The 26,114-nt window shown below is 42.4% G+C and overlaps 1 protein-coding gene across 1 annotated transcript in view; it reads left to right on the top strand.

Moving 5' to 3' along the window:
* LOC121290964 (glutamate receptor ionotropic, kainate 1-like) overlaps positions 1 to 26,114 on the top strand; it is a 384,058-nt gene that overhangs the window by 287,646 nt on the left and 70,298 nt on the right. Inside the window, exons 9-11 of the mRNA XM_041212040.1 lie at positions 6,193 to 6,306; positions 6,730 to 6,933; positions 22,813 to 23,036. Coding sequence (XP_041067974.1) covers positions 6,193 to 6,306; positions 6,730 to 6,933; positions 22,813 to 23,036 — 542 coding nt within the window. The remainder of the gene's footprint in view (positions 1 to 6,192; positions 6,307 to 6,729; positions 6,934 to 22,812; positions 23,037 to 26,114) is intronic.

Genomic DNA, 26,114 nt, shown 5'->3' with positions numbered 1-26,114 from the left:
ATGAAGTTCTCTGAGTTGAGATCTGAACATTTAGTACACTGACTATCCTATTGAAAAGCAGATAACATAAAAGGAAGTTATTAGAAGTGGATATAGAATGCTAAAGTAATTGTTTGCCCACTTTCTGTTCCATGGTATAGAAGTAATTTTCCCTGTCCTCCTTTATTCTCTACTCCCCTTAACAGTACACATCATCCTGACCAGCCTGGTCATGGTTGGCCTGGAGATCTGTTCTCAGGCCATTCCTATTAAAGCTCTTGAGATGTCCACCCACTGTGGCTGTCTGGGTTACTCACACTTCACTACCCGATTGGCAGCCAGCAGCTTCCCATCCCTGCCATACACTCATGCTCCTGGATCTCAGGCTTCGCTCTCTTGTCCTCTCCCCACAGCCTGGGCCTCTGGTGACTGCGGCCAAGGCTCAGGCACCAGAACATGTGGTGGTTGGCCCAGAGTGCAGCACACGGCATGTTGGGGGGGTGGGGGGTGGAGGGGGGCAGAGCTGGATTTTGAAATCTCCCCGTGGGCTGGAAGAAAACGTGCTATGGGCTGGATCCAGCCTCCTGGGCCCAGGGTTCCCCACCCCTGTTGTAGATGGTACACACTGCTGCCACTGTGTATCGGTGGTGGAGGGAGTGAATGTTTGTGGATGGGATGCCAATCAAGCGGGCTGCTTTGTCCTGACTGGTATGAAGCTTCTTGAGTGTTGTTGGGGCTGCATTCATTTGGGCAAGCGTAGAGTATTCCATCACAATCCTGACTTGTGCCTTATAGATGGTGAACAGGCTTTGGGGAGACAGGAGGTGAGTTACTTGCCACACGATTCCTAGCCTCTGACCTGCTCTTGTAGCCACAGTATTTATAAGGCTAGCCCAGTTTAGTTTCTGGTCAATGGTAACCCCCAGGATGTTGATAGTGGAGGATTCAGCAATGGTAATGCCATTGAATGTCAAAGGGAGATGGTTAGATTCTCTCTTGTTGGAGATAGTCATTGCCTGGCACTTGTGTGGTGCGAATGTTACTTGCCTCTTATCAGCCCAAGCCTGGGTATTGTCCCAATCTTGCTGCATTTGAACAGGAACTGCTTCAGTATCTGAGGAGTTGTGAATGGTGCTGAACATTGTGCAATCATCAGCGAACACTCCCACTCCTAACTCTATGATGGAAGGCAGGTCTATGCAGTATCCAGTAGCTTCATCCATTTCTTGATATCACGTGGAGTGAATCAAATTGGCTGAAAACTGGCATGTGTGATGCTGGGGACCTCCGGAGAAGGCCAAGGTGGATCATCCACTCTGCACTTCTGGCTGAAGATTGTTGCAAATGCTTCAGCCTTATCCTTTACACTGATGTCCTGGGTTCTCCCATCATTAAGTATGGGGATATTTGTGGAGCCTCCTCCTCCTCCAGTGAGTTGTTCAGTTGTCCACCGCCATTCACAACGGGATGTGGCAGGACTGCAGAACTTGGATCTGATCTGTTGATCAAATCTGTGGAATTGCTTAGCTCTGTGTATTATTTGCTGTTTATGCATACAACTAATGCAGTGTTGTAGCTTCGCCAGGCTGACACCTCATTTTTAGGTATGCCTGGTGCTGCTTCTGGCATGCCTTCCTGCACTCTTCATTGAACCAGAGTTGATCCCGTGTCTTGGTGGTGACGCTAGAGTGGGGGATATTCTGGGCCATGAGATTACAGATTGTGTTCAAGTACAATTCTGCTGCTGTTGATGGCCCACAACACCTCATGGATGCCCAGTCTTATTTTGCTAGGTCTGTTTGAAATCTATCCATTTAGCACACAACACAATGGAGGGGATCCTAAATGTGAAGATGGAACTTCATCTCCACAAGGACTGTGTGGTGGTCACTCCTACCGATGCAGTCATGGACAGATGCATCTGTGATAGACAGGTTGGTGAGGATGAGGTTTCTTCCATCTTGTTGGTTCCCTCACCAGCTGCCACAGACCCAGTCTAGCAGCTATGTTCTTTAGGACTCAGCCAGCAGTGGTGCTACCAAGCCACTCTTAGTGATGGACATTGAAATCCCCTACCCAGAGTATGTTCTACACCCTTGCCACCTCAGTGCTTCTTAACATGGAGGAGTACTGATTCATCAGCTGAGGGTGGGGTGAGGGGGCAGAGTGGGGGTGGGTGGTGATGGAATGTGGTAATCAGCAGGAGGTTTCCTTGTCCATGTTTGACATGATGAGACTTCATGGGATCCTGAGTCAATGTTGAGGAACCCTTTTAGGATTTGTAATTGTTTGCTGCAACTGAATGGCTTACTAGGTGAGTCACATGTAGGCCAGGACTTCCCTGATGGGCATTAGTGAGCCAGATGGGTTTTTACAACAATCGTCAATGGTTTCATAGTCATCATCAGACTTTTAATTCCAGATTTTTATTGAATTCATATTTCACCATCTGACATGGCAGGATTCGAACCCTGGTCCCCAGAGCATTACCCTAGGTTTCTGAATTACTAGCCCAGTGACAACACCACTAAACTATACTGTACGAATAATTGTGAAATACAAAGCCTCTATATTCTGTCCATAGGAGTGTTCCTACTAGCTGTAATAAAAAGAGAAAATTCTGAAAGCAAACAGTAGGTCTGGCAGCATCAGTGTAGAGAGCAAGGGAGAGTTAACATTTGACATTGTATGATCTTTTATCAGAAATTCTGGGAAGTTCTTGCTGTCCCTTATAGCTGGCTGGTGAAGGATAAATTTCTTATACTCACACACATTGAGCTTCAAAACATGCTAAACATTTCCCTGACCAGCAAACATCAAAGTAATTGCCTTTTGAGGAAATGGTGGATTGTCCTGTAGCAAGGAACTTCTGTTTGTGGGTATATATTTATCAAACAGCACAATCAGTCCGAGCCCATCAGGAGTACGTGTCTAATTAGAGACACCATGGTAAAAAATAACTGCATAAAAAAGTAAATGTATTTTATGAGGTTGTTTTTGCAGGTCGGTGCATGACATTTCAAATGCAGCAATATTTGTAGTTACTGTAAATATTATCCATGGTCCAAAGCTCCGCAGCCCCCTCACTTTTTTAATAAACCTGCCTCTGACAAACATTCTGGTCACCCGTCCATCCCTGTCCCTGGTCCCTGTAAGTCGGAGGCTGAGCCTGAACATTCACAATCCTTGACATCTTATTTGACCCTGAGTGGAACTTCTGACCCCATATGGTCTCTATTACCAAGGCCATCTCTGTAACATTGCTCATCTCTGCCCCTGCTTTACACACAACTGCTGCTGAAACCATCATCCTTGAGTTTGTTACCTCTGGATTTCATTATCCCAATGCTCTCTTGGCAATGTCCTATCTTCCACCCTGCATAAACTTTTCCTATCCAAAGCTCTGCTGCCTGTATCCAAACTTACATCAAGTCCCATTCATCTCTAACCCCCGTGTTCACTGACCTGCAATGTCTCCTGATTCAACAAAGCCTCGGCTTTAGAATTCTCATTCTTGTTTCCAAATTCTTTCATTCCTGTAACCCACCACCCACCACCACCCCCCCCCACCCCACCCCACACCCCCTGCAGGCCCCACCAATTATACAACCCTCCAGAATATCTGCACTCCTCCAATTCTGGCCTCTCACACATACTCGATTTTCATTGCTCCAATATTCAGCTGCCTGGGCTTTCCCTCTCTCAAACTCACCGCCTCTCTCTCTTCCTTTAAGACCACATCCTAATATCTCCTTTCGTGGCTCAATGTCAAACTTTGTTTGATAACCTCCCTACGAAGCATCTTGAGGCACTTTGCTACATTAAAGATGGTATTACAATGCAAGTTGTTGTTCTCATTCTTTCGATTGACATTGATTTTTGATTTTGCCTCTGACAAGCACTTTGGGATCATTTTCTATGTTAAAGGGGCCATTTAAATACAAGTTATTATACTGTAAATATAGTGTTGTGCTAAGCACTGTCCTATTGTCTGTTTACTGTTCAATTGTCCTGAACATTATTGTATAAAGGAACTATCCAATGAAGCATTTATTTATTTGCCTACCAAAACCAAGGCAATCAATTGGCAGTACATAAAAACCCAGTAAGCCTAAGTGTAGTGACAAGAGCTCTAAGTTGGACTCTGATTCCTTTACATTGAGTAGGCAGGGTGAAGGCAAATTCAGGTTTGCAGGGGTTAAGGTGTGTGCTTACAGGAGAGGCTATTGGTAACGAACACAAGGACAATTTCACGTGTACAAAATGTAATAGGCATCAATACCAATGGCTGGAAATTTGCAAAGATTTTGACAGTGAACTGTCAGCGTTCACCTTCACAAACCCTCTGAATCTGACCACAATTACATGATTTAACAAACACAGATTAACTGGAAAATCGTGAAGTTGCAGTCTGCCATTCATTGCTCTGCCACAGGCTGGGCTGTGAAACACCCAAATGCCAGCTATCAGTGAAATCTGTTGATTGGATCAGAACCTCCCCTTTCCGCTCTTATATCTTAAGCCTTGTTCAATGTGGTGTAACTGAGTTTTTAACAGCAATCTGAGTAAGAACTACCACTGAACAACCAATCTGGCCTTGGAAAAATTGTTTGATTTGTATGGAATTTTGTTAAATAGCTCCATAATGATTAATTACTAGATTTTTATACCAGGAGACATTTGATTGTTTGTTTGATTTTACAGCTTCTGTCATAAGCCTATGGGTATATCCGAAATCTTAGTTCGGTCTCTGTAAAATCTTTATAAAGGCTGGGATTATTCATGGCTTTCATGTCCTGGTTGGCTGGCTGTGAAAGTTCTTTAATGTGATTGGCTGATTGGCCATATTGATGACATCATTGCAGCTCAACAAGTGGAACCCCAATTCAACAATGCTACATTTAATTGCTAATTGGGAGAGTTAAAGTTCTCACCACAGAGTTCACTCGATCTCTCAGCTGACTTTCTTTGAGCTCAAGCATCCTTCATCGCTGACTGCAAAATTTGGGCCAATGGCTTTGTTTTGGAGCTATCTTTACTGACCAATCCCTGTCATTTACAGAACACACTGAAAAAAATGGAATATTGGCTTAGATTAGTCATAATAAATTGCGCACTATTATTTATTATCATTTCTTTGATTCCTCTTTCTTTTTGTTCTAATACAATAGTAAGATCATTTTATTTTAACAAGCTCCTTTATTTCTTACAAGCCTTCTGGTGGCACTCGTTATCACTACAGTAAAGTATGGCAGAAGGTTTGTACTAAGAGAAGTGACATGTATTTTGTTTGTGTAGTTTGTATGGTTTCTTGTGTTTAGTTTAGTTCCAGTGTAAAATATTTTTGCATTAGATGAAGCATTTTATTTCTAAATTCAAAATAGCTTCTAGTACAATGTGCGATATGCATTCATGGCTCAGGAGATGCACCGATTCCCAGGTTATCACTAAATTATGGAATATGTCACTACACTTTAAAAAGAATTCCCTGTGGAAATATATTTTTTAAGCCTATTTTTATTAAAGTTTTTTTTCTGGCTGCCTACTTTATCTCCATTCAACTCACTTGAAAAGACCCAAGTGTTTTACCACTTCTTCGCTATCACTATAAAATTTTAGAAACAAGAGCTGCAATCAATGCTCCATGCCCATGTTAGAATACATATATACAGATTTCTTCCTTCCTGCACAATGGCGATACTGTATAAGTGCAGCTTCCCTTTAGAATAATTCTGAAAAATCAACTGGCACTGATGTGGTTGTTGAAGTGTAAGGGCAGCAGAATGAAAGAAGGATATTTAGCTAGTCAAAACTGCCCTACTGGTTTATCAATCAATGGTTGACTTTGCAATATATGAGAGAATGCCATCTTTTAATTCATTCTTTTAGTTTATTTATTTATTGACCAGTATGTTTCATTGATTTCTGACTAAAGGATCTTAAGCGATTTAATCAGCTATACAAAATCAAAACAACACATGTAATTGTTGTGGTCTGTGATATTCAGCAACACTGAGACTACAAGTTACAGCATTTATTTCATGTAAACTTGTATTGAAGCCAAAACATATTAAAATTGTTGGGAACCACTTTGTGAAAAGTAGGTTTGGACTTTGATTGGCCCATTATATTCCCACATACGTTGAAGTAAAAATATTCTGGGAAATATTATACTTAGTCTTACTTGAAGATTATTTGATCTCTTGGTTGTAGATTGGAATCTGGAATTCAAACTCAGGACTTAACATGACAGACAGCCTAAAGGACAAGTCTTCCAATATCACTGACTCTTTGGCCAATAGGACTCTTTTAGTCACCACTATTTTGGTAAGCTTGTTAATTTTGGTTTTTGCAAAATTGCCTTTGCATTATTGTATTGAAGCTATGATAGCACATACATACAAACAAAACAATTTTAGTACGATTTATTGTTGACAAGTACTCCTTATAATTAGGTAAAATCTACAATAGTTTTTAGGAGTGAAAAAACAGTCCAGTAACAATGATAATTTTCTGATTGTCCATAATGGAGTTATGGGTGAAAAAAATAGAAGGCTAACTGTGACCAAGACAACACTGATTATCAATCAATAGCTATTACCAGAGTCTATTGATTTAGAGAAACAAGCGCAGACCTGTTGTTTCTTCTATCAGTAGGATTACAACCTTTCAAGCTAGTTGCAAGAGGTAATATATTTGAATTGCCTGATAATGTCCTGAAAGAATTCATTTATTTGTTCTGTTCTGTAGGAAGATCCCTACGTGATGCATAAGAAATCTGACAAGCCTCTCTATGGCAATGACCGTTTTGAAGGTTATTGCCTTGATTTGCTGAAAGAGTTATCAAATATTCTGGGCTTCACCTATGAAGTTAGACTCGTAGCTGATGGAAAGTATGGGGCCCAGAATGAGAAAAGCGAATGGAATGGAATGGTTGGAGAGCTCATTGACCATGTAAGTGATAAGAACACAAGAACATATGAAATAGGAGCAAGAATAGACCAAACGGCCCCTCAAGCCTCCTCCAGCATTCAACATGATTGTGGCAGATCTTCTGCCTCAACTCCACTTTGTCACCTGATCCCCATATTCCTTGACTCCCTGAGAGACCAAAAATCTGCTTATCTCAGTCTTAAGTATACTCAGCATTGAAGCATCCATAAGCATCTTGGGTAGAGAATTCCAAAGACTCACAAATGTCTGAGTGAACAAATTTCTCCTCATCTCAGTCCTAAATGATGGACACATTATCCTGAGACTGCACCACTGTGTTCTAGATTTCCCAGCTGGGGAAAACAACCTCTGTGTCTTTCCTGTCAAGTGCCTTCAGAATTACGCATGTTTCAATTAGATCACCCTCTCATTCTTCTAAACTCCAGAGAGTATAGCACCAATTTACACTGCCTATCATCATAGGAGAAACCTTTCACTCCATGTACCAATCTAGTGAACCTTTGCTGCATCACCTTAAAGTAAGTATTATCCTTCCCTAAATATAGAAATCAAAAACCTCACACAGTACTCCAGGTATAGTCTTTCCAAAGCCCTAAACAATTGTAGCAAAACATTGTTATCCTTGTACTCTAATTCCCTGTGGTAAGAAACAACATGCCATTTGCCTTCCTAATTGCTTACTGCACTTGAATGCTAACTTCTTTGTTCTTTATGCAGGTACACCCAAATCTCCCTGATCATCAATATTTAGAAGCCTTGCACCTTTTAAAAAAAATCCAGCTTTTCTAATTTTACTACCAAAGTGAATACTCACACTTGCCACATTATTCTTCATCCACCACCTTGTTGCCCACTCACTTACCCTGTCTATAGCTCCTTGTGGCCCCTTTGTGTCCTTCTCACAGTTTACATTCTTATCTAGATTTGTATTGTCTGCAGACTTAGATATATTACTCTTAGTCCCTTCATCTAAGTTATTAATATAGATTGTAAATAGTTGAGGCCCCAGCACTTACCCTTGAAACACTCAATGAGTTACAGTCTGCCAACTTGAAAATGCCTTTTTTCCCTATTCTCTGCTTCCTGTCTGTTAACGAATCCTCCATCTATAGATTACTTCCAACTCTATGAGCCCTTATTTTGTGTAATATCCTTTTGTGTGGCACCATATTAAATGCCTTTTAGAAATACAAGTAAAATACATCTACTGGCTTTCCTTGATCCACTCCATTAGTTACATCCTCCAAAAACTCTAATAAATCCGTCAAACACAATTTCCCTTTCATAAAACCACGTTGACTTTGTCTGATCATACTATGATTTTCTAAACGCATTATTTAGATTTTCTTAGTAATATATTCCAGCATTATCCTGTTGACTGATGTTAGGCTGATTGGCCTGTAATTCCATTTTCTGTCTCCCTCCTTTATTGAATAGCAGTGTTACATTTTCTAACTTCCAATCTGCTGGTGCTGTTCTAGAATTTGGGGAATATTGGAAAATTATAACCAGTGCATCCACTATCTCTTCCACTACCTCTTTTATAAGCCTAGGATGTAGGTCTTCAGGTCCTGGGGATTTGTCAACTTTTAGCCCCTGAAATTTCTCCAACATTATTTTTCTGCTGATATTTATTACCTTGAGAGGTCACTCTTATTATTTCTGATATATAATTTCTATTTCTGGTATGTAATTTTTGTCTTCTACAGTGATGCCAGACACAAAATATTTGTTCAATGTCTCTGCCATTTCCTTATTCCCCACGATAATTTCTCCTGCTTCTGCCTATAAGGGAACCAACACTTACTATAACTACATTCGTTTTGTAAAAGCTCTTACAATCCATTTTTTAAATATATTACTGTCTACTATTCTCTCACATTTTATTTTTTTACCTTTTTATCAACGTTTTGGTCACCCTTTGCTGACTTCTAAAATATTTCCAATCCTCAGGCTTTGTTACAATTCTTTGCAACACTATAACCCACTTCTTTTAATCTAATACTATCCTTAACTTCTCTCGCAAGCCACAGATAGATCTTGCTTGCTGAGTTTTTGTTTTTCAGCGGAACGTATTTTTGTTGAACTTTGAATTGTTTCTTTAAGTGTTTCCCACTGTTAATTTACCATCATACCTTTTAGTCCATTTCTCCAATCAACCTTAGCCAGCTGTCCCCTCATACCTATGTAATTAATTGGCTTTGTCCATGTTTAAAGTTTGTGTTTCGAACTAGACTATGTCGCTTATAAACTTAATATGGAATCCAATTGTTTTATGAAAATTTTTCCCTGGGGGATATTTTACTATGAGGTTAGTAATTAAACCTGCCTCATTTAGATCACTAAATCTAAAATAGCTCTAACCCTAGTTGGTTCCACAACATATTGTCCCAAAAAACTGCTGCAAAAGCATTCTACAAATTCATCTTCCAGACTATCTTTGCCAATTTGATTCGTCCTGTCTGAATAAAGATTAAAGTCCCCATGATTATTATATTGCCTTTGTTACAAGCTCCAATCATTTCTTGCTTAATGTCCTGTCCAATGATATAACTGTTGGGGAGGCGGTGGTTGCTGCAATCTACTCCCACCAGTTTTTTATGATTCTTGTTATTCCTAATTGCCACCCATACTGATTCCGCTCCCTTATGTCTGAGGTAACATCCTTTCTCATTACTGTCCTTACTTCATCCTATATTAGGATTTCTCCTCATCCTTTTCCATTGCTAATTCTAACATTTGTCAACTTGTTTCTATAATGGTGATTAGATCTAAACCATTCTTTTTGTGCCGTTAGTTCATCTATCTTACTGCACTGCAAATGCATTGTGCAATTAGAAAAAGAGATTTAATTTTTTTACTACTATTCTTTGCACGGGCATTATTCACTCAGGCACTATTACTGCTAAACTCACTCTCCTTCTGGTGCCATGCAACTTGCCCTTACCCAATTCACTGCACTGCTCTGTTACCTCGAATTTAATCTTTAGGTTTCTGTATCACCCTTTACCTGACTCCTCCCCCTTTACATTTAAAGCCCTGTCTCCAATCCTAATTATACGATTCTCCAGGACATTGATCCCCATCCCGTTCAAGTGGAGCCCGTCCAAAGGAACAGGCTCCCTCTTTCCCCAGCACTGATGACAGTGGTCTATGAATCAAAGCCCCTTCATCCAATACTACTCTTTTTGTGCCACGGGTTTAACTCTCTAATCTGTTTGACTTTATGCCAACAGCTCATGGCTCAGGTAACAATCCAGAGATTATTTCCTTTGAGGTTCTCCAACTTAATTTGGAGCCTAATGGCGGAATCATCCCAGATTTTCACAAAGTGCGGTAATGGGCAGGAAAATGTCGTTTGACCCGCTTACCGCAAAGGTGGGTTTTCACGTCGTATCGTCCCTTCCCCAGCACTTTCTACCTCATTTCATAATGCCTTTATGGGAAACACACAGGGTCACTGGCGGGCAGGCTTGGATTTGCCTGCCCCACTGTGACCTCAGCGCCTCTTCACTCCGGCCACCATGTTTAAAGCGCATCAGAGCACAGCCTACTTCATGTCTACAGACGAGGATTGCTCCAGGTGACAGATGGGCACGAAAGCAAAGAGGATGGCAGCCCCCAAACTTAGTGATGGCTCTCTCAGGCACCTGCTGGACACAGTGGATGGCCACCTAGATGTCCTGTACCACTGCTCTGGGCACAGGAGGCCCACCAGAGTCACCAAGCTGGCCTTGGAGGTAGTGGCAGTGGCAGTCAGCGCCACTGAAGCATAGAGGAAGACAGTTATCCAGTGCAAGATAAGGATGAATGGTCTCATCCATTCCACCAGGGTAAGTCACTCTCCTCATCACTTTCAACTCACACTCACACTCAGACATCCACAGGGATCTCACACCTCAAGGGACAACACCACTAACTCTCACACATACCTTCACATCTCCTTTAGGCTCATATCCTCTGGAGCTCGCGTCCTCATCCTGTCCATGACTCCGCTCACCACACAAACATTCCATGCACTGCCATGCATCCTGCTCACATTCTCTCCATCTGCTTTCATGCAGGAGAAGCTGGTTCACAACAGCAGGGAAAGGCCCCAGACCGGGGGTGGATTGGCCCACATTAGCTCCCTCACTCACTTTGAGGAGTGCGCCATTACGTTGAGTGGTGAGGACATGGACCATGCCTGCGGTGACAGTGAGGTTTGCAGTGAGCAGCCACGTGGGGATCCTGCACCACATCATCCCTCTCTCAACACAACTGTGAGTGTGCTCTCTCCTGCTTTTGACTCTGCTGCCATGCACTAATTATCCCTGCTTTGGTTCACAGGGAGCTCTGCAAAACGACCAACACCCTCAGTCAGCCAGTCCCTCAGCTCCATCCATGCCCTCACCTCCACAAGAGGACACCTCCATTGAAGAGCTGGAAATAAGCAAACTGGAAGACCTGTTACAGTGCTTACCCATACCATCCACCAGCGCAGAGACGCACTCCCCGGTGGGACCTAGATCTAGAGCAGGCTTGGGATCACAATTTGGTGGTCATCGCACCAAGACATGTCCGCAGCAGGAGATGGCAGGTTCAGCTGAGCTTCCCAGCACTTGGAGGACTGCTGGAGATTAGGCATCTGCGAGGTCCGAGTCAGATGACAAGCCTCTGGAGTCAGCCTTCCAACTCATCCTGGAGAGTCAATAGAAGGTGGGGAAACATCATGCAGAGCTGTTGGAAGCCCTCAACAGAGTGGCATGTGAGTCAGAGGAGTGCATCTGCCTACTCTCTGATGAAGTGGTGCCCACATATGTGCACATGGAGGTCTCCATGGGAAGAATGGCAGATGTCATGGAGGCGTTGGTCCAGCAGAATGTGGAGATCTGCTCAGACCTGCACTCCATCACAGTAGCCATGGGTGAGTTCCTGCAGTGGCAACGTGAGAGGGAAATGGAGCATCCTGATGACTCCCAGGTGCTCCTTCCCCTCAAGGAGTCAGGCCGGGGCCCTTGGGCACCTGAAGGGAGGAGGAGCGGCAGCTGGACACCCCTGGATCAACCGTTCAGGAATCTCAGAGGCTGTCTATTCCCTTCAGTCCTGTTTGCCAGTGACCACGTCAACCTTGTCCTCTGTCATCACAGAAGGAGCAGCTGACCCACAGGAGGACAGCCAAAGCAAATCAGGGCCCCCAAGGCCTCGGCCCTCCAGAGGACGCACACCAAAGTCATCAGAGGCAACAGGGCCAACCATTGCACGGCTGTCTCCACCCCTGCTGCGGAGTCAGAGCAGCACCTAGAAGTTCTAGAAAAGTTAAGAAATTCTGATCACAAGTGGTTGCATGGGTGAACAGATTTTATCACTTTATAATCTGAAAATATATTCACTTTCACTGAATAACGTGTGATGCTGTTCCCTACTATCCTGAGAATCCCACCCAAATCCACATTGACTTCCCCGACCTCCTCCTTCCCATCCCCAGAGTCCGTCTCTGCCTCCAAGTCCCCACCAACCACTCTCACCATCCCTTCCAATGCTACTGATGCACCCTCACCCTTCAACCCTACCGGCTCCCTCTGCCCCCTCTCACACTATGCCCCCTTCCTACAATGCGCACCCTCAGTTCACTCCCCAGGAAGCAGTCATTGACTCCACCTTTACTCTCTCCTCCACCCTTACTTTCTCCGACCCTAGACTCCTTCCTCCCTTAGACTCCTTCCCCCACTCCAAACTCTTTCACCCCTCCGACCTCACTCTTCTCCCCGGGCACCTTCCACCCCCTGGACTTCTTCTCCCTCTGAATTCCCTCCTGCCCCCGGACTCCTTCCCCTGTGCGAAAATCCTCCCCCCTCTGGACTCCTTCCCCCCTCTGAACCCCCTCCCTTATGCCTTCCTTCCCCATTACACCTACCTCCCCACTTGCCGCATTCTCCCACATTACACTCTCCAACCCTTCTCTCCCTTGCCAACCTCACCCATCACCCCTCCCCCCCTCCCGACACATTCGTCCCTCCCTCCCACCCTCACTCCCCTGGTACACCTTCCTCTCCCAATCATAGCTGGACTTCCTCTCGCATCCCTGGCCCCCCACTGATCATCCGTAGCAGCCCATGGCCTAGACCATTATGTCTGAAACAGAGCCAAAACAGATACAGAAACCTCCCACCTTCTGTGAGCTGGTTCGCTGTGGAGCCATGTCCATGAGAATCCACCAAGGATCCGGTGGCTGTAGACTCCAGCATCTTCTGCTCCTCGGATGTCTGCGATTGAGCAAGGCCCTAATGGTAAGTCCCAACTTCTGCACATCAAACTTGTCTAGATGTGACCTGGGCCGACGTGTTTTCCCACCAGCGTAATGGCAAATCTGGCATGCGGGGACAATTCTGGCTGGGCCTTACTTTGCATCCTATTACCGGGATGCAAATCAGGTTCACGCCTGCTGGCAGCAGGAATCGCATTTCTCCATGGCAGGCACCATCGGATGATCCCACTGTGCTTTCACGCCAGCGGGAAACCAATTTTTGGCCTTCTCGTCATATTGTCCCACTCACCCGCCATGACACCCGATGCCAACAGGGGCCAGAAAATTACAGGCTAATTCTCAAACTCTATCAGCGGAGCATATAATTCTAGTTCTACCTATGTCGTTGGTTCCTAAATAAATGACGAAAACTGGATCCTCACGCTCCCACTTCAAAGGCAGAATTTTAGGTCTGGCAGGCGTGCGCCCAACCCGATCAAGCGTAAAATAGTGCGTGATGACATCAGTCAAGCGTCCCAACATCATCGTGCACTCACCTGATATTTCAGTCGGCAAGCACTCGCAAGAGGCGGCAGCGTGCCCGCCGACAATCAAAAGGCCTATTAAGGCCATTAAAGTATTAAGTAAGAGCAATTTTTCTCTACCCATCCAACCTTATGGTTGGTGGGTGTGTGAATTGGCCAGGCAGCATTTGCATTTTTGAGGAAACCTCAGCCAAGGGCAGGATGAGGTTTCCCACATTAATTTAAAAAAATGTTTTGACATAATTTTTATTGTGCACATGTTCAATGTGAGTGAATTCTATGCGGGGACATTTTTTTCAGAATTTCCAAATATTTATTTTTGATTTTAAAATTCCTCAACTCCTTGAGGCAGCTCTCTGCATTCAGGGAGCTTTCATTGTGTGCTCCCCTGCACCCACTTCAGCTCTCACCCTCCTCCCACCCCCACGCTGGTTAGACGTTAATTGGCCAGTCAGTGTGAAATCGCGGTCAGGGGCCAATCAAGGGCAGTGGACCATTTCCTGGCTGCTACTGGGCCTGCCCATTGTGCCCACCCAACGACCCGAAAATCCTGCCCCAAGTATCTCCTGGGCAGGCAACTTTCGAAACTCACGCTGTCAGCTGCACAGAATGGTATTGTTCCTCCTAACTATACTATCCCCTAACATCACCATGTTCTTTTAACTCCCCCAACTTGAATGACTTCCTGCAACATGATGCTATGATCATTTCTCACCCATCTTGCAGTCCTTGTTCTCAGCCACACAGGTATCAAATGCTTCATGCCTGCTGACCAAAGTCAAGGGCTCAGGCTCCACCATCACTACATCCTGGATCACCACATCTGAGTGACCCATGATCACACCCTCTTGTCCCTGACAGGTGACCAACTCTCAAGTTCTCCTTAACCTAAGAGGTGTGAATGCCTCCAGGAACAAAGTCCTAGTAACTCACTGTGTCTCTCTCCGTGATGTCCCAAAATCTCTGCAGCTCGGAATCCAAATCAGTAACTCTAAGCATGCACTTATTGCCGATGTGGTTGTCTGGGATCACAATGCTTTCCACAAACTCCCGCATGTCGCAGTTATGGAACACCACCTACCCTACCATATCTGTCTAATCTTATTTATTTGTTTGATTAGTTAACTAGTTATTAAGTTAGTAAAGTAAAGCAATATGTGATAGAATTGATAGTGTTGGGTTCATGGGTTTTCTGAACGGAGGTGAGGGTTACAATTCTCGGCATTCCTGGGAGTTCCAATGCAAGTGCAGAGGGCCCCAAAGGTGCAAGGATAATCTACTTGGAAAGGGCATAAAAACAATGGTCATAGGATCGGAGTTTTAAGGCACAAAAAGTGACCAATGTGACAAGGCCAGTCAGGAGAAGTCAGAGAGGAGAGCTGGCTCCATGCAGCTGAAATGTTTCTGTTAGCTCTGTGCTGCTGAGGGGACTGGGGCTCAGGGAGCTGTTGGTAGTTCTACGCTGCTAAGATTTGGGGCTCAGGGAAGTCCAGAGGCAGTTGTTGGCAGCATGTTGGCTGTGAACCTGGGACCAAGTCTATGTTTACATGCCCGACCAACACAGGTGGGACACAGTCTTAGTCGGCTCAACTGAAAAAGAAGATTAAGAAGACTGGATCTGGAAGCAAATTTGAGACAGATCTGGAATAGTGTGTCTTTTGGGTAGGATTTTACCCATGAAACACAGGTGGAGTAGAAATGCTGTCACCTGGGGATCGGACTAGATCTTTGATAGAGAGGAGTTGAAATCCCCCAGGAGAAAGACTGCTTTAAAGAATTTTGTGACTTATAGTGATGATTGATGTCTGTGTGGGTTGCTGAGAAATTCAGAGGAACTATCTTGGTCGTGTCTGCCATTTCATGTGCATTGTGTGGTGTGTTTGACCACATTTGTCTGTTAATTCATGTTTATTTCGTGTTAATTCTGTATGTTAGAGTGTAGGATAGATAGTATTGTCTGTTTATTGTGTTGACTCTTGTATAGTAAAATTTCTTCTGTTTATTTGAAACTGGAATTTTGTGGCTTTATTCTCTTAATAAGGCCAGAATTTTCCTGTCGGTGATTTGGGGGCGGGACCCACTCGCCGACAGGAAAATGATGTGGGATGACGTCGGGAGGAACCCCCGAAGTCATCCCGGTCCCTTTAAATTTTCAGGAAGGCAGGCGGACAGCGAAATCAGCTGTCCACCCACTGACCTGTCAATGGCCAACTGAGGCCATTGACAGGGTAATTAAAGTAATTAAAGGCCCTGCACATCCAATCTTAAGGCTGGCGGGCAGGCTAGGAGCCCCAGCGGGCTTCTGATAATACATGAAACCTCATCCACTGGCGGGATGGTATTTCATTTTCCTTTTTAAAAACTTTAATAAATGTAATGTGATATTTATTAACATGGCCCATCTCGTGTGACATTGTCACATGAGGGGGACATGATAATAATATTTTTGTTTCTCTATTTTTTAACTTTTGTGCACTGTCACTAATCTCCCTGAGACAGCACTTTGTCTCAGGGAGCAGTGCACTCTTTGGCGCGCATGCGTGAAAGAGTGCACTTTGACAGTTGGGGATTCCCTCCCCCCTCCACACAGAAAGTGCATAGCGCTTCTTGTCGGGCAGGCTGCTGGGCGGGCCTTAATTGGCCTGCCCACTCAAAATGGCGGCGGGCCCCGTTTCGATGGCAGGGGTCAGCTCTCCGCCCGCTGCTGAGCCGGTGGGGCCCGCACGCCCACCAAGGGCAAAATTCTGCCCTAAGTAACTGTGATTTCAGATTTTATCTACTTTAAACAAAAAGTTACTTGTCCCTAATCGGTTTGCAACAAATAGGAATTTACAGCCTTCTAGCTTGGAGACAAAAGGAAAAAACACTCTGTAGACAAAGCAAAAAGAATAAACAGCAGCTCCTCCTTGCCCGCCTGCATTGAATTCACACTTGTATCAAATTCATGACTTTGGCACTCGGTTTACAAAGCATTCAATTCTGTGATCACTCTGTGCAGTAGATAACGCTGTCTATTTATATAAAGAGCTTATGACTCAGAACCAAGTTATAACTGCTAAGTCAGCTTCCTGCTACAGTAAATAACAACTACTCAGGCAACCATATTCAAATGATTGACAGTTAACTGCAATTGTCACCGCCACTGACAGGCAGTTTTTGTTAACCAGGTACCATAACTAGCTTGCAGTTACTTTTGCAGTTTTAAAGTTCTAAATCAAATTCCAGATGTTAATCTATTTATAGCTTGTGAAATACTTACCAGAGAGATCCCACTTATACTAAATTCCAGACATTAGTACTCTGTTTATGAAGTATTCTATATCCTGATCACCCTGTGCGTCACACCTTTTTGTATGACTTGTACAACACAGGCTAATAACCATCTTCTCCTAAACTGTGATTAGAGACACACTGTGCAATGATCTGTGATGCACAGTGAACATAATTTGTCTGAGTAACTAGCTGTTATTTCTTTATCCTATGCTCTGAATATTCCAAGTCTAGACTTTGCAGTGTCAAATTAAATAGGTAGTAATGAAGTTTAAGAGGAAGGCGCTGATTCTTTTTTTGCTCCTGGAAATGGTGACAAGCAGAGCTCTGCTAACACAAAAATTAATGGCGGCAAAGCAATTTATTCACACATTAGACCATTGATAATTGAATGGAATTTTCAAAGCACAACACAATTTTCAGTAAAATACTTCAACAGCAAAGGCCACTTAGAATCTGCCATCCTGGTACAGAGGTGATTCTTGTGGAAAGCAAATTTGCTCCTAATGCTCAGTAACTAGATTCTTCTAAAGAGATTCATTACTCATGGCATTCATTACTCATTCATCCGTTGAGCATCTTAGTTAATGCTCAACCTTTCAAACTAAATATTACCTACCTGATCTATATCTATTTTTATATTCAGGAAGTCTTTGACCTGAATTCTTGTGTAGAAAATGTCAGCAGAGGCCCGAATCCAGAAGTTCCACCCCAAAAAGTGGCCTCCCCCATTTTTTCTGGGGGGTGGGAATGGAAGCGGATTATAAATCACCCATCCGTAGCTCACAGAGGCAGCTGCCGATATAAATCAGCAGCTGCCTCCACTCACATGTGATTTTGGTGAGTTAGGTTTCTGAATCACAAAGTGTATAAATTAATCCTGGTAGGAGCAGGTCTGAACTTTATGGATTCATTTGGATAGCCAGGGGACCCTTTTGAAGAGGTAAAGTACCTCTTTGAATATGGTCCCAGGAGAGGTATGACAGACTTTGCGACTGATAAGGCACCCTTTGGCATAGGTCAGGTGCCCTTTGAGATGGTTAAAAGTAGGCATGATTGTGCCTAAAAGGTGCATAAACTCATTGGAACTGTCAAGCTGTCAAAGAACTGTCAAAGACCTGTCAAACCTCATTGGAACTGTCAAAGCCATTAAGAGATTTAACTCTGCTGGGATTTAAATTTAAAAAGAATGTCTGAAGTTTTTTTAAAAAATCAGTGCCTGCTATTTCACTCTGTCTGTTGACATATGCCTAAGGGTTATCATTTTAGGATTTGTGCTGCATAACTGATTTTACAACTCACATTATCACAGTGGGGCCTCTGTTAAGTGAGCAGTTTGCTTGACAGTTGTAAGTGGTTATAGAATAGAATAGAAGAGATGAAATATTTAAGTGAAATGTTAGTTTTCATAAAAGATTAGAATTGAAGGAATTCCAATTTTTTTTCTCAATGAGTGTTTTTTTAAAATAGTAACATCATCAGTAGACACGACTTTATTTTATGTCAGTATGGCTCCTGATGTTTGCTATTGGTGAATACTAGGTGAGTTGGCATGGATGGGGTTAGGGAAAAGGGTGGTGAATGGGGGATATGGATTGGCACTAAGTTGGCATAGGGGCTATAAAAGGCTAGGGGGTGGTTAGAGGAGCATAGGTGCACAAGGAGCCATGGAGCATGGGTAGAGGGTTATAGGGTGGCATGGAGGGTATGAGGGGCAATGGGAGGTTGGTAGTGGCACAGGCTGCCATGGATGTGGCATGGGGAGTGTGTGGAGGTTAAGGAGGTTGAGGGCTTTTTTTTAATAACTTCAACAAAGTGCTGGAGCGCAGAGTCAGGCCTTCCACCCAATCCGCCTCTGCATTCGGCAGCCTCAACCACTCATTCCGGGGCGGTGGGACTGATTTTCAATCTAGCCACCTCCCTCCCCCACCCAGAATGAAAAGCTAACCTTCCAGGCCTCTTTTTCGTGGGTTGAGTTGGCTGAGCTGCCTTTGACTCCTGATCTGGGAGCAAAAATCCAGGCCTTTGTATCTAAATCTGTTACAATTTACTTTGTAATTGTTTTCCTTCATCCATATGCTGGCTATTGCTGGAAATTGCCCATCAAAGCATCCCACGAAAACACTTAAATGAAAAAGTAACAACAGGCATACAGTATAGCAGCTGACAGAGAGAAATGTACCATAGTGAGGTCTTGTGACATGTATTTCCAGTTTAGTTATCATAACTGGTTAATTAATTCAAGCTCTGTAGTACAAAAATGAAGAATAGGAAAAGATCAGTTGGTCTGTGGAGGCTGTCGCGTATTGTCATGGTTATGACTACTCCACACCATCATGCCCCCCACCCCCTAACTACCCACTAGCCAACTAATCTCCTTGGAGAGCCAAAAGAAGGTTGGCCGCACTAAGTAACCTGTCCAGCATCCTTTTGTTTGAAATCCTCTGTCCATTTTCCATCATCAATTGTCTATCATCCTCTCCCTCTATTTATCCTACTGCCCTTCCTGTTTCCTACTGCCCTTCCTGTTTCCTACTGCCCTTCCTGTTTCCTGCTGCCCCTCCTGTTTCCTACTGCCCTTCCTGTTTCCTACTGTCCTTCCTGTTTCCTGCTGCCCTTCCTGTTTCCTGCTGCCCTTCCTGTTTCCTACTGCCCTTCCTGTTTCCTGCTGCCCTTCCTGTTTCCTACGGCCCTTCCTGTTTCCTGCTGCCCCTCCTGTTTCCTACTGCCCTTCCTGTTTCCTACGGCCCTTCCTGTTTCCTGCTGCCCTTCCTGTTTCCTGCTGCCCTTCCTGTTTCCTACTGCCCTTCCTGTTTCCTGCTGCCCTTCTTGTTTCCTACTGCCCTTCCTGTTTCCTACTGCCCTTCCTGTTTCCTACGGCCCTTCCTGTTTCCTGCTGCCCCTCCTGTTTCCTACTGCCCTTCCTGTTTCCTACGGCCCTTCCTGTTTCCTGCTGCCCCTCCTGTTTCCTGCTGCCCTTTCTGTTTCCTGCTGCCCTTCCTGTTTCCTACTGACCTTCCTGTTTCCTGCTGCCCTTCCTGTTTCCTACTGACCTTCCTGTTTCCTGCTGCCCTTCCTGTTTCTTGGTGTCCTTTTGAGGTATTATGGCTCAAACAAAGTGAGGATTAGAAACATGACTAGTGGTTTGATAATATCAATAGTAATTAAGTAAAATTATATTATACCAGTTATGAATCTCATCACTACATTTGCTGTTTTCCATTCTATTTTGGTGCTTTATATTGAGCAGACGTTTTTGAAATATTTGCATTTATGTGTTTAACTCAAAGGCTTTTGCAGTTGGGTTTTAACTTTAATGATTGGTTAAATTAATTCTGAACTGATGGACCATGAAATATAAATGCAAGGAATTGGGGGATCTGGTGGCGGTGGCAGTTAATTGTTAAGTGAATTAATGACCTTGAAAGAAAAATGTAAATAAATGGTAGATCGTATAATTTTTCTGTAAGGTTCTATCCTTTTACATTCATTTTAAAAATGTTACCATGGTACCATTGTTTTCCAAAAAATAATTGGATTAAGAACAAATCTAATGAACAGTCAGAGGTGAGCTACAGAAGTGTCCCTGGTCCCAAGGGTCTATTAACTCACATATAAATGAAAAGGCTAATTACGTAAGACCAAAACCACAAAGGGACTGTGTTTAACTTTGTCATCCAACCCTTCTGGCCAGCTGTTATTTTTTATAGCATGCATAGGATACACTCTAACTTCTTTATAAAGTGCCTGTTGTGTTCTACTACGAGAAAGCAGTTAAAATGGTGAGTAGGACTTATGAGGAGTTACACTGAGTAAGGACAAACATAAGCAGTACTTGCCCTATAGTCCATTTGCACATGCAAAAATAGGGTCGGAACACCTCTTTCAGTTCCCTGTTGCAACATTGGTTTCTAACACTACACCAGAGGCAAGAGCACCCAAAAATGGACACGCTTGAATTTAACCCCCAAAATACATAAGGTGCTATATTAAACAATGATTTAGGTGATGTCAGATTGTCCAGAATCCTAATTCATTTGTTTGCCATGTGTTTCAGAGATCAGAATGCTATAAATTATAAACATGATTATTCATCATCACATGTCCTGATTTCTGGTCTGGTAGCCAGATTTAACTTGTAAATTTCAGTGATCTTGTGGTACACAGAAGGTGACATGTTAGGAAGCAATGTCTGAGGCAGCTCAGCGTGCCATCAGTGCCAATGGCAAATGTCATTTTTTTTGATGGCCTATTATATATATTTAAGTAAGGTCACAGAATAAGGAATCATAGTAATAATGAAGGTGCCATTTTACCTCGCCAATAGAAGACCAACAGAACCCATAGAAAACTTTCTTCAAAAAATGCCTTCCTACCAAAAAATATGCTCTTCCTTAAAGTATAATTGAATAGCAACAATGGATGTTTGATAAAGAGAAGGTTATATTTGAGGACAGTAGTTTGATTGAATGATTTGATTTATGTTGTGATCCTTCAGTCAGTCTCTGGCTCGATTACAAGCTACCATAGACCATTAGTCAATTGCCATTTAATTGACAGCATATAGCTATGATCTATTAGTAGTCAAAATTCAAATAATAGTTACTCCTCTGCAAGTGACCAAACACTTTTACATAACTGCTAACCAACTGTTATCCTCTACATTCAAATTTATTACTTACAATGACATGCTTGTGTTTGATTTCATTTAGCACCAAGATCACATTGTTAGTTAAAATGAAGATTTTACTTCGATGTCATTGTGCCTCACTAGAAATGTTCTGTATCTCCTGTGATGACAGGTTGGCCTCATACCACCATGTGTCACCGGATTTTATGTTACAGAGTGCTGATGTTATGACAGAAACAAGTCTACTTTTTGCCTATTAGTGCACCTAATTAAACAGTGACACTACGGTGCTTTGCCTGGATATCAAACGTTGAACCAAGATTTTTCTTGTTTGACACACTGTTATATGAAGCTAAATTTAGTTTAATATGATAGAGTGTATGAACAATTAAAAATGTGCTCTCATGATGTATTACAAGGCATTGTTGCATGAAGCCAGTTTAAGGGTGGCCTTATTTATGCTTTCCAAATATTATAAAGACAGAAATGATTTTTGACTTAGTTTTAATTTTTAATAGAAGTATGTTTTCCAGTAACTTAATGAACTCAGACAGCTAGATTAGCTCCAGTTGGTAGAATTGATTAATTTGTTATCCCTAATCTTGCAATGGTTAAATTCCAACCTTAATAAATATAGCCCTCTGTGTCTGAGTTGCCAATGAAGCTATGAAAATACTAATCCAAATTCATATCATCCCTTATCGTATTCTGTCCTATCCTGGTTGAAGGAAAAATCAATGATTAAAAATGACTATATGAAAAATAGTGGGCAGATTATTGTCTCATTTCATATTTGGTCATTATATAGACAAGTGTTGTTCATTAGCTGCACTTTCAAGAACATAGTGCGAACTTCTTCTTCTGTTTAGGTAGAAACAGTATGCAATGCTCAGTCCTCACCATTGCCTGAAATACTGCATGAAGATAGCTGCCTATGTTTGTTTTTGTTTAAGCCAATCTCAGTAACAAAGTAAGTAACATCAAAACAATATAAGAATGTCAGAATACTTCACAGAATACTGTTTGTGATATTCGGTATGACATCCTGTTCCAAGCAGCTAATATAGTCATTTCACATTAAGGTTACATTGAAGCATATGGTACTTCTGTTTCTCTGTATAAAAAAAAACTACTGAACAGACTAATTCCTTTTGTTGTTCCACATCTTTATTTGAAACCAGCTTAATGTTTTTTCTTTTTCTTTGCAGAAAGCAGATTTAGCAGTTGCTCCTCTCACTATTACCTATGTACGAGAGAAGGTTATTGACTTCTCAAAACCCTTCATGACTCTAGGAATTAGCATCCTCTATCGCAAGCCCAATGGCACAAACCCAGGCGTTTTCTCCTTCTTGAATCCGTTGTCCCCAGATATTTGGATGTACGTGCTGTTGGCCTGCCTCGGGGTCAGTTGTGTACTTTTTGTTATCGCCAGGTAAGGTGGAACAAACGTGATTGTGGGAGGGAAGGGGAAAAGAACGAGAAACATTACTTCAATAATTAAAATTGATTTTCTTTCTCAAACTGTGTTCCAATATAATTGATAAAGGCGGTTTCTTCACTCCGGCAGTACATACATCAATGCGTAAAATGTTTGGTATTCAGCTCTTTTTGCTATTAGTTATAACTTAATTAATATGTTAAGTCATTATAGTTAGACATACACAGCATGTACATGCTAAATGTGACTCATTCTCTATTAGTTATGGGGGGAAGATAGGAAAGTAAAGTTGAGACCACAATCATATCAGCCAATAATGGAAAATAAGGAGATGGCAGATGAATTGAATAGGTATTTTGCATCGATCTTCACTATAGAGGATACAAGTAACATCTCAGAAATAGCTGCAAATCAGGGATTGGAAGGGAGGGAGGAACACAAGAAAATTGCCATCACCAGGGAAGTGGTATTTAGCAAATAGTTGGAACTGTGGATTGACAAGTCCCCAGATCCTAATGGATTTCATCCTAGAGTCTTAAAAAAAAGTGGCTAGTGAGATAGTCGATGCATTGGTTTTAATTTTTCAAAATTCACTAGATTTGAAGAAGGTTCTATTCAATTGGGAAATAGCTAATGTAATTCCTTTATTCCAAAAGACAGGGAAACAGAAAGCAAGAAACTATAGGCCAGTTAGCTTAATATCTGTCAGGGAAAATATTAGAAACTATTATTAAAGAGGTTATAACAGGGCACTTAGATAAATTCAAGGTAATCAGGCACAGTCAACATGGTTTTGTGAAAGGGAAGTCATGTTTAACCAATTTATTGGAGTTCTTTGAATATTTTCAGGTCCTGTGGATAAAGGGGAACTGGCGGATACTCTGTACTTAGATTTTCAGAAAGTATTTGATAAGGTACCGCATCAAAGGTTATTGTAGGAAATAAAAGCTCATGGTGTAGGGGTTAACATATTGGCATGGAAAGAAGATTGGCTAGCTAACTGGAAACAGAGGGCAGGATTTTCCAGTCCCACCAACTGTTGGGATCGTCCGGTCCCATCAAAAATCAATGGACTATTGGCTAGCCCACTGAATCGCCCACCGAGGGTCCCACCATGGTGGAGCTGGAGATTCCCAGCCAGGGGGTAGGCATAAATGGTTCATTTTCTGGTTGGTAGGATGTAACATGTGGTGTGCAAAGGGATCAGTGCTGGGGCCTCAGCTCTTTACAATTTATATAAATGATTTGGATAAAGGGACCGATGGCATGGTTGCTAAATTTGCTGATGACACAAAGATAGGAGGAAAGTAAGTTGTGAAGAGGACATAAGGAGGCTACAAAAGGAAATAGATAGGTTAGGTGGGTGGGCAAAGATCTGGCAAATGGAGCATAATGTGGGAAATGTGATGTTGTCCATTTTGGCAGGACAAATAAAAAATAAGCATATTATCCAAATGGTGAGAGATTGTATAGCTCTGAGATGCAGAAGGATCTGAGTGTCCTAGTGCATGAATCACAAAAGGTTAGTATGCAGGTGCAGTAACTAATTAGCAAAGCTAATAGAATGTTATCATTTATTGTGAGGGTAATTGAATACAAGAGTAGGGAGGTTATGCTTCAGTTATATAGGGCATTGGTGAGGCCATTTCTGGAGTATTGTAAACTGTACTGGTCTCCTTATTTAAGGAAAGATATAAATGCAATAGAAACAGTTCAAAGAAGGTTTACTAGATTAATACTTGGAATGGGTGGGAATGGGCGGGTTGTCCGATGAAGAAAGGCTGGACAGGCCAAGTTGTTTCTGCTGGAGTCTAGAAGAGTAAGAGTTGACTTGATTGAAACATATTTTAAGATCCTGAGGTGACTTGACAGGCTGGAAAGAATGTTTCCTCTTGTGGAAGAATCTAGAACTTAGGTCATTGTTTCAATATAAGGGGTTGCCCATTTTGGACAGATCTGAGGGAAAAAGTTTTCTCTCAGAGAGTTGTGAGACTTTGGAATTCTCTTACTCAAAAGGTGGTTGAGGCAGAGTCCTTGAATATCTTTAAGGCAGAGGTAGATAGATTCTTGATAAGCCAAAGGGGTGAAAGTTATTGTGGATAGGGAGGAATATGAAGTTGAGGTTAAAATCAGCCATGATCTTATTGAATGGCAGATCAGGCTCATGGGGCCGAGTGGCCTACTCCTGCTTCTAATTTGTATGTTCGTATGATCTTATTGAATGGTGGAGCAGGCTCGAAGGGCTAAATGGCCTGCTCCTGCTCCTGTTTCTCTGTTCCTATTTAACAGTAATCAGGTTTTCGTTTTAACATTTTATAATTGTGCTGAGTTTTACATTTAGAAATCAGGATAGTTTAGTGTCAAAGTTCAGTCAACACCATTTATGTGTTTTATTTGAGTACTCAGCTGGACTAGCCAGATTTACTGCAAAGTTAAGAAATAGTGTAGAGGTTGGTCCCTCCATAGCTGTGCTGCAGTTTTCATCATCAGGACAACCATTTCAGCAGGTCATGCTTAGTTTAGCTGGTCCTACCCATATAAATGTTGGAGGAATACAGATATTAGTCTCTCATGCCACCACAACTAAAGCAGAAGTGGTGCTTGTAAACTGGATACATGTGCATTGCTCCCTGTTGCCAGTTTAGTGAGATCAAATACCAGTGCTGGTCAATTACTGCTAATAAATGATACTAATTTTTCTGATATTCTTTTAAATTTCAACATTTCACAAATATAAAAGATGTAATTTTTGTTCCAAATCCTGTTATGCTGAACTGAAAAAAATGTTTTTGCTGTTGAATCACATTTGATAGACATGACTCAAAGCTAAGTTAACTTATCCAATTTCATGAACATGGTTCTTTCCACTAGAGTGTATACACATTGGAACTGGTGCTGATGCCAATTCCACGCCTTTTTAAAGAATGTCACTATCAGTCGCACAGGTGTTTCACATAAGATATGCTAGCCTCAGTTCTTATAGAATGACACTGACTTGAAGCAAGGGAATAGGTGCCAATGTTTTTTTAACTTTATTCTTATGGGGGGAGGGGGAGCTTGGCCATTTTTCCT

The sequence above is a fragment of the Carcharodon carcharias genome, chromosome 18, assembly GCF_017639515.1.
Source record: "Carcharodon carcharias isolate sCarCar2 chromosome 18, sCarCar2.pri, whole genome shotgun sequence".
NCBI classification, from domain to species: domain Eukaryota; kingdom Metazoa; phylum Chordata; class Chondrichthyes; order Lamniformes; family Lamnidae; genus Carcharodon; species Carcharodon carcharias.
The sequence above is the reverse complement of the archived record's forward strand: the minus strand, read 5'-3'. Positions and strand labels throughout refer to the sequence as shown.